At 33.7% G+C, this 19513-nt stretch overlaps 1 protein-coding gene across 3 annotated transcripts in view; it reads left to right on the top strand.

Moving 5' to 3' along the window:
• The window catches only part of cv-c (RhoGTPase activating protein), a 283691-nt gene that overhangs the window by 19008 nt on the left and 245170 nt on the right, over positions 1-19513 (top strand). Inside the window, exon 1 of one of the 3 annotated variants that reach the window (XM_085190196.1) lies at positions 10727-11174. The exons of the other annotated variants lie outside the window; for them this stretch is intronic. Coding sequence (XP_085046322.1) covers positions 11090-11174 — 85 coding nt within the window. The 5' untranslated portion in view covers positions 10727-11089. Of the gene's footprint in view, positions 1-10726; positions 11175-19513 lie in introns of those variants that run through there. 3 annotated transcript variants of the gene reach the window in all.

Raw genomic sequence — 19513 nt, 5'->3', positions numbered from 1 at the left:
TTTGGTTTTTATTAAGGCTCTTTGTTAATTTAATGGTGAATTATTATTTATTTTAGCACTTTCCGTTTTTCTTAAATCTTTTATTTTCCCTGCGCTAGCTGTAGATTTATATCTAATGTGGTAAAAAAATATGTTATAATATTTTCTTAAGTGAGATTCGAGTTAAAGCTATTTTGCCTCGAGCCAAAAGAATGTATGTAACTTACGAGACGTTATTTTAACACCTTAATGAGATATACGAGAATTAACACAAACAAAACATAATAAAAATATAATATGAGGCCATCGTGATGCAGGGGCACAAAGGTGTGACTGTAACGCGACGGTTGTAGGTTCGATCCCTACTCGAGGGAATGAAAGATTATTTTTTTAATATTTTCATTTCTTCACTCTGGCACCAAAGCCAAATCCCGACGTTGAGATCCGCCGCTCAACACGCAATGTTCCGAAAAGTTCGACAGAAAGTGGGGAACGGAGTGTCTTTTAATATTAGGTTCTCTCTGTCTACCCTGCTATTTTCGGGATCCAGCGTAAATCCGAAAAAAATATAGCTAAATATATATATGGTGTAAAAAATTATGCAACTGAGGAAAGGACGGGATTATGCATCTATACCCTTTACAGAGAGAAGAGAGAGAGAAATGGAGAACTAAGTAAAGTGCAATCACAAAAAAATGTAATTTAATATTTTTAAAGCGAGTCTACTTACTTCTGTTAAACGTCCAAGGTCAGTCGGATATCCGAGCGTACAAAGGGGCCAGTCATTCCACAAATAGGGTATTTGGTGGTTCCATATTAAAATGAAATAAGTCACTGTAAAGGTACATCCCTTAAAAAAGTATGAGTAATCATATGTGTTACGAAAATATATATATATTCTTTATTGCACAAAACAAAATACAGAAATTTAAAGAAGAAAACTTTGGTTGACAAGGGTGGGCTTATTTCTAAAAGAAATCTCTTCCAGCCTACCAGTGGAAGTGGATATCTGTGAAACAGCGGGGAGAGTATAGTGCATAACAGAAAAATATTATATTTGAATCTATAAATATATATATATATACATATATATATATATATAAACTACATATACATATATACACACACTACATATATATTCTATAAAAAGAAAAAAAAATACATACATAAACATAAATATTAAATAAATACACAAATATTATACTATTTTGAAGAGATAAATGACAAGAAAAATGAAATGTAATAATTTGAAACTCTGTCGGAATATATATTAATTGTTCCCAGTGGCAAGTAAATGCTTTTTTAATTGGGATTTAAAGGATTTTAGGGAAGAGCTTCTCTGGATAGGATTAGGGAGTTGGTTCCAAAGGGATGAGGCATATACGGAAAAGGACTTCTGCATGAATTTGGTGTTGCTCCTAGGTATATCAAGCGCCGGAACGACACACGACCGCCTAGAGCGTGAGGGAGGAGGAAGAACTTTGAAGCGGGATCGTAGGTATGTAGGAAAATTTTTGTAGTTAAGGAGTTTAAAAAGTAAGGTAAGGATGTGCATATCACGGCGAAGACGGATTGGGAGCCACTTAAGCTGAGCACGAAATTGAGAAACATGATCATACTTACGTAAGCCAAAAATAAAGCGTATGGCGAGATTTTGAAGACGTTCTAATTTGTTAAGTAGCTCCTCAGTCGCATCCAAATAGCAGACGTCAGCGTAGTCGAGTATTGGAAGGAGAAGACATTGCGCAAGCATAACTTTGGTTTTGTGAGGAAGGAAGTATTGGAGACGCCTAAGAGAATGGAAAGAGAAATGCATGCGCCTGCTGATTGCATTGATATGCGATGCCCAAGACATGTTGCAATCAATAATAAGTCCTAAATTCCTAACCTCGTTACAATAGGGAACCGTTACACCTGAGTAGCGTACCGCTGGCATAGTATCCCATTTAATTTTATGTCTTAATTTATTACTGCCTATGATGATACTCTGAGATTTTTTGGGGTTGATAATTAAGCCAAAAGATTCGGCCCAAGTACGTATCGCATCGAGATCACTATTTAAACTATCGATAGCTTCAGGCAATTCATTTAAATTACTATGGCGGTAAAGTTGCAAATCATCCGCATACAGATGGAAGGGAGCAGTAATGACTTTAGAAATATTGTTAATAAAGATAGAAAAGAGAAGAGGAGAAAGAACGCCGCCTTGAGGAACGCCAGCAGTAAGATCAAGCCAAGTTGATGTGATATTGTTAGCTTTAACACATTGCCGGCGACCGAAGAGGTAAGAGCGAAACCAGCTTATAGCTGCAGATGAAATATTAACTGCTCGAAGTGTGCCAAGAAGTATATCGAAGTCAACAGAGCTGAAAGCGTTGCTAAAATCTAACAGAACCATAACAGTGAGCTTGGTGTTGTCCATAGCATACCGAACGTCCTCCGTTATATTCAACAAAGCTCCAACTGTGCTGTGAAACGGACGGAAACCGGACTGGAATGGACACAGTAGATTATTAGTTGATAGGAAGGAGTAAAGTTGGTTATTGACTAAAGATTCAAGGACCTTAGATAGAATAGGGAGGATGGAAATGGGGCGGTAATCAGCGACATTAGAGGGATTAGAGGTTTTGGGTAATGGAATGACATAGGCACTCTTCCATAGTGAAGGAAAGACATTACTTGTCAGTGAAAAGTTGATAATGTGGGTGACCACTGGTGCAATGCTTTCCAACACAGGAAGGATCATCTCAAGGCTGAGATTGTCAATTCCAAAGGCTTTGGTGGAAATGGAATGGATACACTTCTTGACGTCATCTTCCGACACTGCTTTAAAATTAAAAGGAATGGAGTCTGGTAGGTTGAGACGTGACAGCAGAGATAATGTTTCCGATTTTATAAGAGGACTTATATTACATGGTGGGGTTGTAAAAAAAGAATTGAGAGTGTGGAGGTCCACTGAGACTTGACGAGTTTCAGTGGTTTTGCCTACACCAAACGACTCCAAGAATCTCCAAACTTGTGCTTGACTGAGATTCTGAATGGTGTCATGGAAATAGCGACGCTTAGCATCCCTACACATTCTGTTGCAGATGTTACGCAGTTTTTTATAGGTTGTAAGATTTTCTGGCGAAGGAGATTTTTTGTTTTTTAATTTGGCTCTGTCACGCTTAGCCATTGTATTCTTGATGACTTGTGTTAACCAGGGAGCAGGCGCATGCTTCATACGAACTGGCCTTACAGGGGCATGGATATTGTAAATGTTAATCAGTTCAGCAGTTAAAGATTGTACCATCGTGTCAATATTCATAGATGACATAACGGAAGACCAGTCGATGTTCCTCACATCCTCCCTTAGGCGTTCAAGATCCATATGCTTAAAACTACGCTGAAAATGAATTTTGCCTCTAACCTTTGGAGGACGTAATTTATACGATAGAAAAATAAGATCGTGAAAGGAGAACGGAGCGGTCATTTGACCGTGAGAAGAAACCAGTATAGGGTTAGAGACTGAAATAAGATCAAGAAGAGAAGGTCTACAATTAGGAAAGTAATGGGTAGGGCAAGACATAGGTAAAAGGTGTAAATTATAGGACTCGTTTAGTGCCTATAGTAGATGAGCTCTACGATCATTTTTTAAAAGACACGTATTTAAATCACCCATGCAAATCATGTGTTCGTAGAGGGGTCGAAGGTTCTCAAGAATGCCGTCCAGAGTGTTAAAATAATCGATTTGATCATTGGGGGAGTACAGAACTCCGACCAGTACTTTAGAATGACGCAAGGTCAACTCTAGAAAAAGACATTCTAGTGAGCCATCAGGATGAGGTGAAGAGCAAAAGACAACACTAGCGGGAATGTAATCACGGAGGTAAATACCAACGCCACCACCACCCCTACCAGTGCGGTCATTGCGGTATAGCTGATAGCCAGGAAGAGAATAGGAAGCAGATGAAAGTGAAGGTTTCAGCCAGGTCTCGGATATAAGTATGCAGTCAACTACGCCGGAGCTAAAGGAAGCGAGAATGTCGGAATGGTGAGCCGGAACACTCTGCGCGTTAATATGCACCAGGGAGAGGGTTGAAGAACAATTATTGTCAAAAGTTTTCGACAGTTTATCATAAAGTGGTTCTGAATCAGGATCGTTATCCTGAACACTAGGAGAAGAAGAAAAGTATTCATTTTCATTTAACATAATATAAATATCCAAATAAATAAATTAATTAAAATAAGTATATTTATAATATATAAAATAAATATATAAAGAAAAATTAATAAATATATATATAACTAGACTATATAAAATTTACAAAATAAATTACCTGTATAAGTCGAATTAAATGCAATTTTACACTACATTTAAAATTATAAGAAAAGATAATAATAATAGACTTACTAGAGAAAAGGTGTAACATAAAATGGAACGTACAACAAGACAAGACTGTGCATACAAACATATGACTTAGGTGATACATTTTAAAGTCGAATTGTAAACAAAATATTATGTCACAGCTAGCCAACATCGAAATTAAAATACATTTTATAATTGCCACAGCAAGAATAATAACATAAATATGAATGTACCCTACAATTGAAAAGTAATATAAAGTCTATATTGAGGTGTTAACCGGCTATATTAAAGTGATGTAAACAAAGGACTAAGTTGCTGTCAGGGTTTCGTTACGGAGCCTTGTTCTATCAGTTGTTTAAGTTCGCGCTGTGAGGAGATCTTGATTTTAGATTTATTAGGTAGCAAAATAACAATCATGCCTTCCGCTGACCAGCATTTTTTAATACCGAAATGCTTACGGGCTGCAGTAAACACATCTTGGCGGCATTTCGTTAGGAATTCCGTTATAGTTATTTTAGTGCCTTTTAACTTGGTTTTCGCCCTCCATGCACTGGAACGAGCCTAGGGGTTCCCTCCCCATAAAAGAGGGTTGTATTTCGGAAGTTGGTTTTTATTGATATACTTGTAACGTGGCCGGCCAATGTATTACAAACTTGCCTTACGTTACAGCTGTTTAAGGAATGAGCGGAAAGCTTTTTAATTATATATTTTTAAGCTAAAAGTCCTAATACTAGACTTAGATCGTAATGGCGCAGTGCGATAACAGTTGAGTCTATATACGATGATTATGGGTTCTGGTCCATAAAACGGGGCCGGTTCCGCCACTCACATGGTGGGGAACATAGTGTTTTAACACTAGGCTACCCTAGATCATCTGCCTAGGATGTGGAGAAAAGCGTGAAACTGGCTTTTTTTCTAAACTGAGCCATAATTAGTTCCGACGAGGTTATGAATCTATTTATAGTAAAACACACTGAAATGTTTAAGAAGCTGACCACTTTTGAATTGTCTGTATATTGCAAGCTTGATAGCGGAACTTAACGCCGCTCATCGTCTACCAGAGCGAACACAAACGAAAGTAATTTAAATATAATCATAAAAATTAGTGACCAATCTCTCCCACCTTACACCAAATGCAATTGTCTCGTATTAAGTTTACTTTCGCGCACGCGCCTCGTCTGTTGTTTCCTGTCGAAACATGATAACCTTTTTACGTAATACGTTTGGTTGATTGCGCGGAACAGGGGTAACGACATAAATGTTTAACCGACTTTGGTTGTAACTAATATGGTGGTTTTGTATTTATATTTGTTATTTATGAGAATAAGTTCTTAATTATATGCGACAGTTGGGTGTAAGCGATGGGAGTGGGTTCGATACCCACTCGTGTGAAAGAATTATTTCATTTCATGGTTTTCAGCACTTTAAATTTATCCCGAAAAATATTATAATTATTATTACATAGAGAAACAGCTTCACGCTCTTTCCCGCATAATTAAGTAGACCTTGTGTTAATAAATCCGTTTCCCACCCGCGAGATTTTCAAGGTTTTGAGTATCAGGTCAGACATCACCTTACATTGTCTTGTAACCAGAGCCAGGAAAATAATTTAGTTTTACTCTCTGCAGTGGAAATCGAACTCGCAACCCACATATTATATTAACATATATATATATATATATATAATATAGCTAATATAAATAAATACCATAAATGTGTCAAGGTTAATCTTGGACAAAGTGCTATACAACGGTAACTCCTGAACTATATTTAATTATATTACGTTTCATTCATTATTAAACGTTTCTAAGGACTTGTAAGTAATTCTCTAACTCGACGGTATGACGTCACAAAGCATATGAAATTGTATGAAATTTCCTCTTGGTTATATATAGCCATATACAGTTATTTTCATTTTCCTAGGTCTTGTAAAACAAAGCGCGGTGTTAGGTTCCGCTATTCAACGCAACTGAGTGTTTTAATATTATGATTCTTATTTATATTTTAAAATATATATACACCATTTACAAGCTTAAAATGTTTTTATAACGTTAGGTTGTATACCGCATATATAAAGGTGGGTATAGGGAATATGGGAACCTAGTGTTTCCACACTTTCCTCTGAAACAAATCTTGCTATGTTCGAATTTTATACATACTCATGTATATAATTATGTTTATAAATATTTGTACTTAAATATGTAATTATGTATACATATATAAAAACATTCAATTTATTTTAATTACAGACATATAATACTCGAACATAAAAAACCCATACTAATCGTTTTTAACATATTATTAATTATTTTAATAATATAAAAGAACTCAATTTAAAAGATGAAGCATTATTAAAATCAAAATAAACAAAAAAAAACAATCATTATGTTTATTTTTAATATAAAATTCGAAGGATAAATTTAATTAAGAAAACGGATACCTCATTTCGATTAATAATATAACCGCTAAAAGTAATTAAACTGTCGGCGAAGCGTTAATAATATTACTTAATAATGGCATCGTAATTGCAGTGATATTATATGTGGTTCTGAGAATAGCGGGAAAAACAGTTTCACGCGGCATCCCGCAAAACAGGGTAAACAGAGGGAACCTAGTGTTGAGACACTGTCTACTTTAAGCTTATATAATCTTATATTATTTGTTGATTAGCGGAATTCAAGGTACTTTCTACAGCAGTAAAATTAAAATAATTAATTTCCCTAAAATGGGAGTCGAACCCACAAACATAGCGTTTACAGTCAGAACTTGCCCCAGAGCGCCATAACGACCTTAAAATAGCAATGGCTAGTATGAGCTATTGGTTTCAAGAGGTGAAGGTCACATTTTAAAATATTATTTATTTTGGAATTATGGCACAGTCAAAGAGTTCGATATACTCGCAAAGGTTGTGAGTTCGATGCCTGCTTGGTGGAATTTGTATTATATGAACATTATTTTCATTTTCTCACTCTGGCACTACGTAGCGCGACGGCGGCAGAGTCATTTTCGACTAAAGCGGAAATTGCAGAACGAAGTGGCTTGCCTCTTGTTTCATTTATTAAGTACATGAGGCATCTCTATATTTTATGTAATTTTAATCTGTTCTACTTTTTAAATACTAGTACACTCTGTTCCCATTTGGACAATGCCGTTGCCTACTTTCCACTGAATTCAGCAGATATTGCGTATAGAGAGGCGGAGCTTAACGCCGCGCTTTTGATTTCATTTCCTCAAGTGTGTATAGAATCTACAACCTGCCACGTATATGTGAAAAAATAAGGAAATAAACCATAAAGGATACGAACCCACAATTCTATGAAATATTATAATATTCTTTGATTACTGTACCTCAATGAATCAATCTTATCGAGAATAACATACAAAAAAAATTGGATAAAGCAAAAACTGTATTTTAGCCTCACAACCTTCACTCGTTTTTTTACGGAAACTATAATACTTATGCAAAAACTAGTCATTGAGAGTGACGTCTTAAGATGCCGAATTAAATCCGAACGTAGAATTTAAAGAAAAAAAACAAAGAATTTCAATTAATTTTCAATACAACGAGTAAAAACAAATAAATAAATAAATTGGCTTCACGGGATACAGCCGCACGAGGCAGGGAGAGGGAATTTAGTGTTAATACACTCCATTCCCATTTTCTGTTGAATTCTGAAGGCACTGTGTGTTGAGTGGTTCCCTGTGGCGCTTTGAGCTTTGTGCGTGTTTTCAATACTGTAAATTGGAAACGGTTTAGTTTTTCTTGTTTTCCATTACTAACAGGATGTGCGAGAAAATGATGTTTCTGGCTTCAGATCTTTGAGGGAATTTTGTTTTTATATCTAATACTCTAAACTCCCCGAGGAATCTGCAAGTCAAATTTCATTTTCGTACTCTTTGTAGTTCCGGTTGTGAGGTATAAAGGTATAATTTTATATATTATTATACATATAATAGATTACCTTTCCTTCAGAGGCATATTTCCTGAAGAATTCGACGGAAAGTTGAAAATGGAAATCAATGAGAACGCAGTGTTTTGACACTAGGTTCGTCTGCCTAGTGTATGTGCGGAATATATCGTGAAACTAAAAAAATAAGGAATGCTTATTAATTAGCCATTGCCGTCAATCTGTTGGTTAGAAACTTAGAAATGTGGGAATCGAATACACAACCTGTCGCCTTTACAGTAACACTTGTACCCCTGCCACGACTGGCCTCTAGATACTTAAAAAGACATATATTTATCTATATATATAAAATCGAAAGGTCACTCACTCATCACGAAATCTCAGAAACTACATGTGCTAGGAATCTCAAATTTTGCATAGGAGTTACTTATAGGACGTAGGTGCTCGCTAAGACGGGAATTTGCAATATTCGACTTCTAAGGGGTTGTTTTTGGGGTCGAAAGTTTGTATGAAACTTCGTTACTACAAATGCTAGGAATCTCAAATTTTGCATAGACGTCACTAGGACGTAGTCATGGAGACAGAAATTAATAATAAGATAGTTCACGCGGGCGAAACCGCGAGCGGGCCGCTAGTATTGTTATATTTACATTAAACTCATTTAACAATTCTAAACTCGACCGCAGCGTCTGTCTTCTAAGAGCAAAAACCTGTGATAGTATGGCGTGATGATTTCGATGACTGGCCAGTTAGTGGAATGACGTAATTGACAATGATTCAATACTGTTATTGTATGGATATGGATATGGATGGGTCATCATAATTAGTATAATTGAAGGTTCTCTCGGTCTTCTTGGTTGTTAATTTTGAGATTTTTGTATAATATTGTCTAGATATGGAAATAATTATGATTTTAGAATAATTGTGTTTTTTTTCTCTGTATTCCTTGATGTATCTCTTATATGGAAGGGTAATCATTGGAACCTAGTGCGTACCTTAGTGTGGTAAACTTTTCGCCAAGTTTTCGTGGCATCGTGTGATGCGTGGCGGAAGTTAACGCCGCGTTTTATGTCTTGATATCAGAATGAAGAAATGAAAGTATTAACAAATAATAATTAATTTTCCCAAATTAGAAAGTAAGGATATTCTGTTTTAAATGACCGATGACAGTGGTTGTAACAATCATACAAAATCATAAATTACCAATAGAAACATTTACACAAATGTGAGATTTATAATTTTATATTAATTTTCTAATAACATTAGCCATACCATTATTTTTCTACCACTATATCACTACTGAAAAATAAAAATCAATTTTAAAGCACACTAGACATAAAGAACTACAAAAAGGAAGAACGAAGGACGCAAAAGACCGTGCAAAGTGTTGAGGAGTAGGTTGAGTAGGAAGGCAGACCCTGGCTATAGCCGGGATTAATGCCAGGAGGAAGAAGTAGACATAAAGAACCTAGTATTAACACACTCCGTTCCCCTTCTCTAATTCAACTATAATTATTCCTTCCAGTAAAAATCGAACTTACAACCTCTTTTACAGCCAGATAACACCCAACTACACCAAGACAGCCAAATGGAATTTCCTTAACCATATATGAAACATTTTTAATCTCCATGATGCAATACAAAGATGCATCTCGTAATTTCGGCCCGACGATGTTTTAAGAAGCATTATCACAGCTTAGGGAACTGATAAGACTGTTTAAATTTGAACTCGTTTGTATGTATGTATGTATGTCTACATAAATAGTTGCGGAGATAAAGTATCTAACATTTAATTTGGTCCACGTGTCCATGAATATTACGAAATATAACGAAAATAGTTTTATTTATTAATATTATTTTAATATTTGAATCTCAGATTTTATTGTTTTTAATTCTTTTAGGTGTTTTTATGTATGAGTATGTGAAAATTTGAAGTGTTTATGGTCTAATAATGATATATGACCGAGTTAGATATCGTCACCCACCACGCAACATCTGGGTGGGTGAAAACTAGATAACACAGTGAACTCTATCAAAATGGATTAAAATAGAAAAAAAACTTAATTATAGTTAACTCATACTTATAATAGAAACGTATGTATGTATGTTTATCAAGAAAAAACTATATACAGTATAAAGATTCTTTAACCATAACCTGACAACAAATTGCTAAATCGGACACCCATAAATCACTAGCAAATAACATGAACCCTCAGCTCGGTAAGGACCTAATTGCACCATAAAATCACCATAAACTCACCATTGAATAAGTTGCCAAAATAATAAAAATAATTATAACGCACACTTGCCTCGAGATATAAAACGAGGGCTAATGCCCTTGCTTACCCGCGAGATAGTGATGCGAATTATTGATTTCAAAACAGGAGTTATCGATGATGTACCTACTCGTATCGTTTCAACTTTTAAGGACGTAGTGCCGGCCCCCCCGCCGAAGTGATGTGGTTTGGCTCGCCTCAGTCAGTGTGCTACGGCGACGCGCTGAGCACGTCAGCTGCGCGCGCGCACCGCGTTCGTTCACCCCGTGTGTTTGCGATCGTCAAACGTCACCTGTCACATTTGACGTTTCGTAACGAGCCACGAGCGATTAAACTCGTGATTTTTGATCTTTGTACCATCGTATATAATATTTTTTTTCTTTTCAAAATTAAAAAAAAAACGAAGAAGAAGTGTTACACAAAGTTATGGCGAGGTTTTTTCTCATGAATAATTCGTAATGTTTTGACGTTTGATGCGTGCTAGTGTTGTGATGATACAGATATCGATAGTGTTGTGCTTAACCTAGTAATTGCTAGTGTTTGTGGATTTGTTGTTATGCAGTTATCATGACACATTGATGTCGTACCAAGCTGATATGTCTATAATTAGCGAGCTGCGATGGCTGCAAGACGACGAGCTCTTCGCGTTATCCTTACAAAACGGTAATGTTTTTTTTACTTTCAAATGCACTTACTTATACTTAGAGTAATAAAATAAAACTCGTAAAAATTACTTAATATTATGTATGTATAGATGTCTAGGATTCTTATAGGTTCTAGGTATCTAGGTTACAAAATAATATATATAAAAAAATTCAAATTAAAGTAATATAATAAAAATCGATACAATAAAATAGAAATATCAACTTTGCATATACGATATTTCCTTTTATTTTTCACATTGTGCGCGCAAACAAACCCATTACGGTTAAATTTAACCAAATTGAGATACAGGAATCGATTTAATATTAAATACGTCATTTACTTACCGGTTGAAGTAACAATGCATATATATCAAAAGGCACCGGCTACTTCCTTAATTAGTGCAAAAAGTGCGCTTCAGTTACTTAATTGGTTTTTAATTTTGTTAAGTATTTTCATAAATAACTTTTGTTTTTAAAGTTAACTGTAAAATTAAATTTCCGCAGTCGAAACTAATTTGTTAGTACGTGAGTTCGTGTAATGATATTGTTAAATATTTCCTCGCTGAACCCGCACACAATGAAGGTCAATTGTTTTAATGTATAGATTATCTAAGAATTTATTATCGTGAACTAACAGATTACAAATGATATTCCAAATCTAATAATTAAGAAATTGTAGTTGAGGCGAAACCGCGGCGTTGAGTTACGTTATTCGGTGATAATTGAGGAACTGAGTGTCTTAACACTATAAACTAAAAACACTATAAACTAAAATTAACAATTAAGAAAAATATTTTAATTTTCACAATAAAATAAAATATTAATAGAGTGTACCTAAATATTTTTGTATAAAACAAATTACGGAAAAAATCTTATTTCAATACAGTTTAGAAAAAATAAGTTTTTACGAGTCCACATTAATACTAGACGTAGCTCAGGTAAATAGGAAATAATGGCCAAGGTGAGCTAGATTCTTGTCAATCCACTTCTATTTAGCTTCGCACTTCAGCCGGTATCATTGTCAAACAACTTCCGAGCGTCTCCTAACACTATATTATTTATAACACGTATAAAATATAATATTAATAGATATTAATTATTTCATAATAATATGTTTAAATCTAGATATACTTAATATGTTAGATAGATATATGAATCTGTTTTGGAATTGTATGACTTGTGATTACAAAAGCCGGTGTTCAGTTCCGCAATTATAATATAACGTCTCGAAAATTGCGCGGAAACTGGGTAAAGGAATGTCTTAACAATAGGTTCCTTCTACTATGCATAAGGTTCACAAATAGGAGCATTTACTATTCGCTACAGACATTGAACTATTTTATTTACAATACCGATTTTTTTAATTTTTAATTTTCCAAAATTGGATTAATTTTAACTTAACAAAATTAATTAAAATATTAACTCAACATGCAATTCGAACCCACTATCAACTCTATTATACCTATTTAAATCATTCCACTGCGCTACTTAGATGTAATTTAAATATTATTTACTTAAAAACTTAGGTAATAACCAAATATGTCGATCGAATTTCCAAATCACTTCTCTCAATGAGGTATATATATGTATTTGTAATACTCAAACTTAGTTCAAGGTCAACCAGTCTTGAGACATTAGATTCTTTTAATAATTTTAATATGTAACGAAATTCGATACTTATCATTGCAATATAAAAACATTAAATATTTTTAAATTAATATTATATATATGCATTAATGACGAAATTTCGCACCTGCCTGTACTTTTAATTTTTAGTGTAAATTAGGTTTTTGTGTTAATGTTATTAAATTGTGTAATGTGTAGAAATGAATATTCATATTTAATTCTTGTTGGATTTTAAAAACGAAAAGTTTTGTATTTTTCATGAGCATTGGGGGTAAGATTAAAAATAAAAATCAATAAAATATTATGAAATTCTGTTTTTATTTTGTTATATTTTCATAAAAAAACTATAAATAACACAAAGGATTTAATAAAATCCAAAATAAATACAATTACAATGATTAGGACAGTCTCAGAAAGGAAAAACAAATACACAATAGGTAAAAAACCCATAACCATTAGGTACTTGTATCTCTTATTCTTCAACCTGGCATTGGTCCTAGCTTTTACTGCCAGCATTTACTTTCCAAATTAACCTACAATTTGCATAGTCTTGAAAATCCTTGCTGGTCAATCCATTAACTCTCATGTCCTGCATCATGACATCCAGCCATCGTTTCCTGGGGTATCCTCAGTTTCGACATAGTTCCTAGGTCAGCGTTCAATGTACATATTGGTAAAGCTGAGATGGTTTTCAAGCGATGCTTTTGGTGCTAAGTTCGCTAAGTATCGAACCTCAAGACTACCTCGAATTAATGTGTATTGTATCTGTTCTAAATAAAAAAATAATCTCCAAGATAACCAAAAAACAAAAGAATCTGTTTAACATAATCTGGTTTAAACATACCTTAAAACAAAAGTACTTACTAAATCTAACCAAAATTACCCAAACTTTTGGTCCATGTCCATCAATTTAGAGCTATTTGGAAACTCTTGGGCTACTTACGCTTGTCTCGATGTCAATACCAGGTCAACGCTTTTGTTGCGTGCTCATTCAAATGCCATTGATAATATTGTAGCACTATTCAGACACCCACGTGGTATTTCTCCCTGATGGTAGGATTCGGTTACATTGGTTTATTTTTTTTAATTGTGATTTATTTTTACGTATTGAAAAGAGAATAGAGAAAAAATTACTCCATTTTGTACTTACTAATAGCGTGTTCAATTACAGAAGTTAACGCCGCACGGTGTCTGGCTACATTATATAAACAATCAAAAGCTATGATTTTAGCTCTTGGACATAGGGAAAAATTAGGATCTTTCGAATTAGAAACGTATTGGAATGTATAGTGTTATTGTTTATTTATTTATTTTTTGGTTTACTCTTTTTTTCTACCCTGGCAGTAACTTGGGAACCTAGTGTTAAGACACTCCGTCCTCCTACCAGTAGTATTAATAAATTTAACAAAAAGTAGCCAATTTTTATTATAATATGAAACATTTTATAAAGAAATCGACAGAAATTTCCTATTAATGACTGACTATTAATTTCGACGTTGTCTATCAATGTCAGTAATATAAAGTAGGCACATACGGGTGCGGCGCTTAGCGCTTATCTTGATGTTAGAAGAAAAAAAAGAAGTTTTTTACATACAATAATATGAATACTTTAGTAGCGGATGTAACACTTTAAATAAATACAGAACGATTTAAACTAATGGTTAATGATGATGACTGTATCGGTGCAACGCTTCTTTGTTTTGCATTCAGATTATTAACCCAGGCCTTGATTACTTTTAGCAACTAGCATATGAGGGCATGTTATGATAGGTGTAGGTTTGAATTCATTTGAGGGTGTTTTTTTATTTATAGTGGGGTAAGTTAAAAGTTCTTAGATTAGTTGATCGAGTTTGAATTTCTTCCTATACAACGGTATAAGAGACCTGTGCAAAGAATTTCTATATAAGGTTTCGATTAATATTAGTATTTGGTACAGTTGGAACATATCAGGATAGGTGTAGGTTCGAATCAATTTTGAAAGTAAAGTTTTTATCAAATTTAGGTTAGTGATAAAATGGAGTAAAATATGATATTGATTCCATCTAAGAGATTATTATTTTTTTACAGCGAGGAATAGGACGGAATATTTGCAATATCTGTGAAAAAGTGACAAAATAAAAAAAACACCTATAACCAATAAAGATAAATCTACACAAAAACTACAGAAATTTGAAGAAAATAAAAATATACAAGAACAATTTGCAAAGCAAGTCCCACCTAGCCAGACCTGAAGTAATAAATGCTGAATGGAATTCCGAGCGTTCAGCTTGAGAACTTTTAAATGAAAGAGAATACCATCGCACTAATTGTTTTCTTTGCAGTTTAATATCTGTAAAAAGTTTTAAATCTAGATATTTTTCATTTATAAGAAATTATGGCTTAAGTCTTATTACATTTAATATGTATTTTTATCCAAACAGTTGAAGCCAGTTATAACACAGGGACACAAGTGGTTGGAAAAGGAAATTAAATGTTTAATATTTTCATTTCTTCGCTCTTTGTCAAGGCAAACCGCAGCGCTTAGTTCCGCAATGTAAACACACAAGGAAATGGAGAACGGGATGTTTTAACATTATGCTCCTTTTGCTTTCCTTGCTGTGTGCGGGAACCAAAAAAGATTGTAATCAATTTTTTCTAAAGTATTAGTAGAAAATCAACGAATATTATATTTATTAACCTAAAATATGTCCATGTTAATTACACTATCATCAATATGAAAATGATAAATGGCCCCCATGGTTATTAAAAAACCCAAACAAAAACTATATTGTATAAAGTAAAAGCAAAAAACTGACCTTGCACTGTGTACTGACCCTAATACCCCTCGGATCACATTACAACATATGTTGATGATAATACTAAAACGTATCACCCATCTTGTTCCTTTTTAGGGTTCCGTACCCAAAAGGGAACCCTATTACTAAGACTCCGCTATCTATCCGTCTGTCTGTCACCAGGCTTTGTATCTATATATCACGCCAAAGCTAGACACTTGAAATTTCTACAGGTGATGTTTTTTTTGTGGCCGCTATAATAACAAATACAAAAAATTGCATAAAATAAATATTTAAATGAGATCCCATTCAGCAGACATATAAGTCATCTTTGCTAGTTCTATGATTAAACTAAGCAGGTTTACGCTTTTCCCCTCAAAACAGGGTAGGCAGAGGATAGCTAGTGTTAACACACTGCGTTTTTCCAACCAGTTGTCACGATCTCTTGTGTTGAGTGGCGTAACTCACTGCGCTTTGTTTAATTTATATATATATCAACATACTAAAATCCATAATATATGTACTTTAATACCTGAATCCTAAGTATGTTAAATTTGCATATTTAGCATAAGAAAACATAGAGCCTGAGCTAGAGCGTTTGGATGGAGTCCAAGAGAAGGCTTTAGATGACTATGTTAACTTTTTATATATATGAAAAAAATATAGCTTTTGTGTGAACGAATATTGCAAAATTTTGTATGTAAATATTTCTAAACAGGCTTCTCTTGTATGCGTCATACTCGTAGCCCGTGAATAGTATAGCTGTCGATAGCGTTGATTAATATTTAAATATGACAGCTTGTTAAGTTGAAATATCAATGATTAAATCGTATTTGATGGAAATTTTAGATATTACTAACTTGCTAAGTATAATTTTTTGCGTGGGTTTTAGGACGTTTAAAATTAAATTTAGGGCGTTTTCACTCTCGTAAATTTTAAGAGATCCTCTCTTAGAACCCCTATACATTTCCTTCCCCACCTTTTCTAAGCCCAGTAGTTACGTCTGTACATTTAATTAAGATTATCATTGTCTGTCGTACACTCAGTAACGAAAGAATTTTATATAGATTTAAAGTAAAAAGAAGAAAAAGCTTTAAATTTTGATTTGAATTAAAATTATTAAATTAAATAGTGTAAATAAAAGAAGAGATTCGAGTTCATCAAAACATAAGCTAAAAAAATTCAATCCCACCATACTACATCAACACCACCACATGTGGCAGTACCATAAACTGGTACTACCACATACAATTGATTACCAACGTTACCATCTACCTGTTTAGCATCATCAGATCATCATTTCGTAATCAGTTCAGGTTTCTAATCAACGGTGTTAAGTAATAATCCCTTATGTACTCGTATATGTCAACTTGCGTGTGGTTGCTCTGATGGTTGACGGTGACGTCACTGTGCGACGTTTACACTTTCCGTTAGATAGGTGAAGGAAACAGGTGACTTATTTATATTATAAAAATGTTATTATATAAAATATGGATATATAAATTTTTAAATGGACATTTTTTTTATATTCATCATCATCATCATCAACAGCCATCTTTTGTCCACTGCTGGATATAGGCCTTCCCCAATTCTCGCCACCACACTCGATCCTCAGCTCTTCGGACCCAACTCTTTGTTTATATTACTTCTTTAAAATTATTTCTTAATTTATCAGTTGAGGTTTTCTAAGTAACAATATTTAGTAATAATCCCTTATGTCTGGCATATGTCAAATAGCGCGTGGAAGCCCTGACGGTGATGTCGGTATAGGAAGCTGATGATAATGAAATTTAATTATAAATTACTTATTAATATTATAAAATTATGATAGTCTTTAAATGGACAATTTTAATTGACTGGTTCAGGTCATTTAATTCTGTTTTTTAAATTATGAATGCCTAAAGTAACAAAAAAGGTTTTTTATTATATTGCTTCATATAAATCATAGCAAGAAATTTATTTCTTATATCTTCTCTCAACCAATATGAACTATATATTAATATTTTCACTATTTCTTGTTCATTCATTAACATGTATAGAAACGGTAATACCTTCAAATTCATTCACTAGCCATTCATTATTTTGGTCAGCTCTTTCGTTCACCGTTTGAATAAAATTTCAAATTATCTAATGTTTATCTGTACGTGAGTGTAATAAAAAGCAATAAGACCTACCTATGAACCTACTTTTCAATTGGAATGTTAGAAAAGTTAGTGCTAAATTCTATTTTTTTTCTATAATAGCTGATACAGTGAGTTTAAACAATATCCTCCTTTGATAAATTACCCATCCAATGCAAAAATAGATTTTTGAACAAACTTCAGTTTTTCTTATATTAATGTAGATACCTGTTGCCAGAATATTAATATGGTTCACATACAGACAATAATTGATATAAAGATATCGCTAAAGTCATTATAATTAATTATATTTATACATAGTTCTTATAAAAAAAGTATATAAACTTATAAAAGAAGAAAAAATAACTTCCATATTCCATTTGTCGTGTCAATCTCTTTTAAGAGCACTATAATAACATTATTTAACGCGAACGTGCCTGGCTGCACGCGATGCTTGTGGGCCTAAATTCCATTTGAAGGAATGTTTATATCCCGGATATAGTCCCTTTGTAGACTATGTGTGGTGTTTAGTTCCGCTAACCAAGCTCTGTATACAATAGTATGGCGGAACTTAACGCTGCATTTTATTTTAACTGTAGTGGATATGGTTTCTATTCGAATAATTGAATTAGTTTCGTTTTTTCACTTTGGAAACAAGGCAAAGCGCGACGTTAATTTCTGCGACAAAAGTCGTCTCGAAAATTAAGTGGTTCATAGCTAACAGAGTGTCTTAACACTAGGTTCCCTCTACGTACCCTGATTAATACCATTTAACTATTTAGAATCATTTTATATACCTTTTTACATATATGTATACCATGCCACACCCAAATCATCATACATCTAGGACAAGACTCCAAATCATTTAAAATGACTTACCGTTTTCATCATCATCATTATCATCATCAGCCTGTCCTCGTCCACTGCTGCACATAGGCCTCTCCAATGGCACGCCACCGTTACCGTTTTAGTCATCACATAATTATGCATAATAGATCTTACAATCATTTAATTATAGACATGAGGCCAGTCTTGGCGCTAGATGACGAGTGGTTGTGTGTTCGATCCCCACTCGGGGAAATGAAATATTTATTTAAATTTGTATTTCCATTTCCTCTGATGTCGAAGCAAAGCACGGCGTTGAGTTACGCTATTTAACGCGCAATGCCTTTAGAATTTGGCTGAAAGTGGGGAATGAAGTAGGTTCCCTCTGCCTAACCTGCTGTGTGCGGGATACAGCGTGAAGCTGATTTAATTATAGACATAGCAAAATGATATTAATAAGATGGATAACACAAATAACTCATCAGGAATAATAAAACTAAATAATTGTATAAATTGCAATAGCTTTATTAAAAAAATACCTAGCAGTCATATAAATCTTTTATGTATACATATAAATATTCGATCAATAGTTAAAAATTATTCAAAATTATTACAAATTCTAGACGTAACATTACATCCCATTGATATTATAATTTTAACGGAGGTAGGAGTGTCAGATGAAACTAGTAATTTATTTAACATTCCGGGATATAAAATGTACACAAAATTACGCAAAAATAAAAAAGGTGGCGGTATAATTACTTATATAAAAGATTATTTAAAGTTCACAGTTTATAACTATAATACATATTTGTTCGAGTCACTAGTAGGCACGATTAAAACTCCTTGTAACCAAGCTGTCACAATATGTGCTATTTATAGACCTCCCTCATATAATAAGCAACTTTTTGTATCTGAACTTTCACTACTTTTAAAAAATGTACCTACGTCATTAAATATTGTAATAGCAGGGGATATGAACCTTGACTTAAGAATATCATCAAGTATAAGAG

Source organism: Heliconius melpomene, chromosome 9 (assembly GCF_056956725.1).
Source record: "Heliconius melpomene rosina isolate 202511_hmr_F chromosome 9, ASM5695672v1, whole genome shotgun sequence".
Lineage (NCBI taxonomy): Eukaryota > Metazoa > Arthropoda > Insecta > Lepidoptera > Nymphalidae > Heliconius > Heliconius melpomene.
Note: the sequence above shows the minus strand (reverse complement) of the source record. Positions and strands in the feature narration are given on the sequence as shown.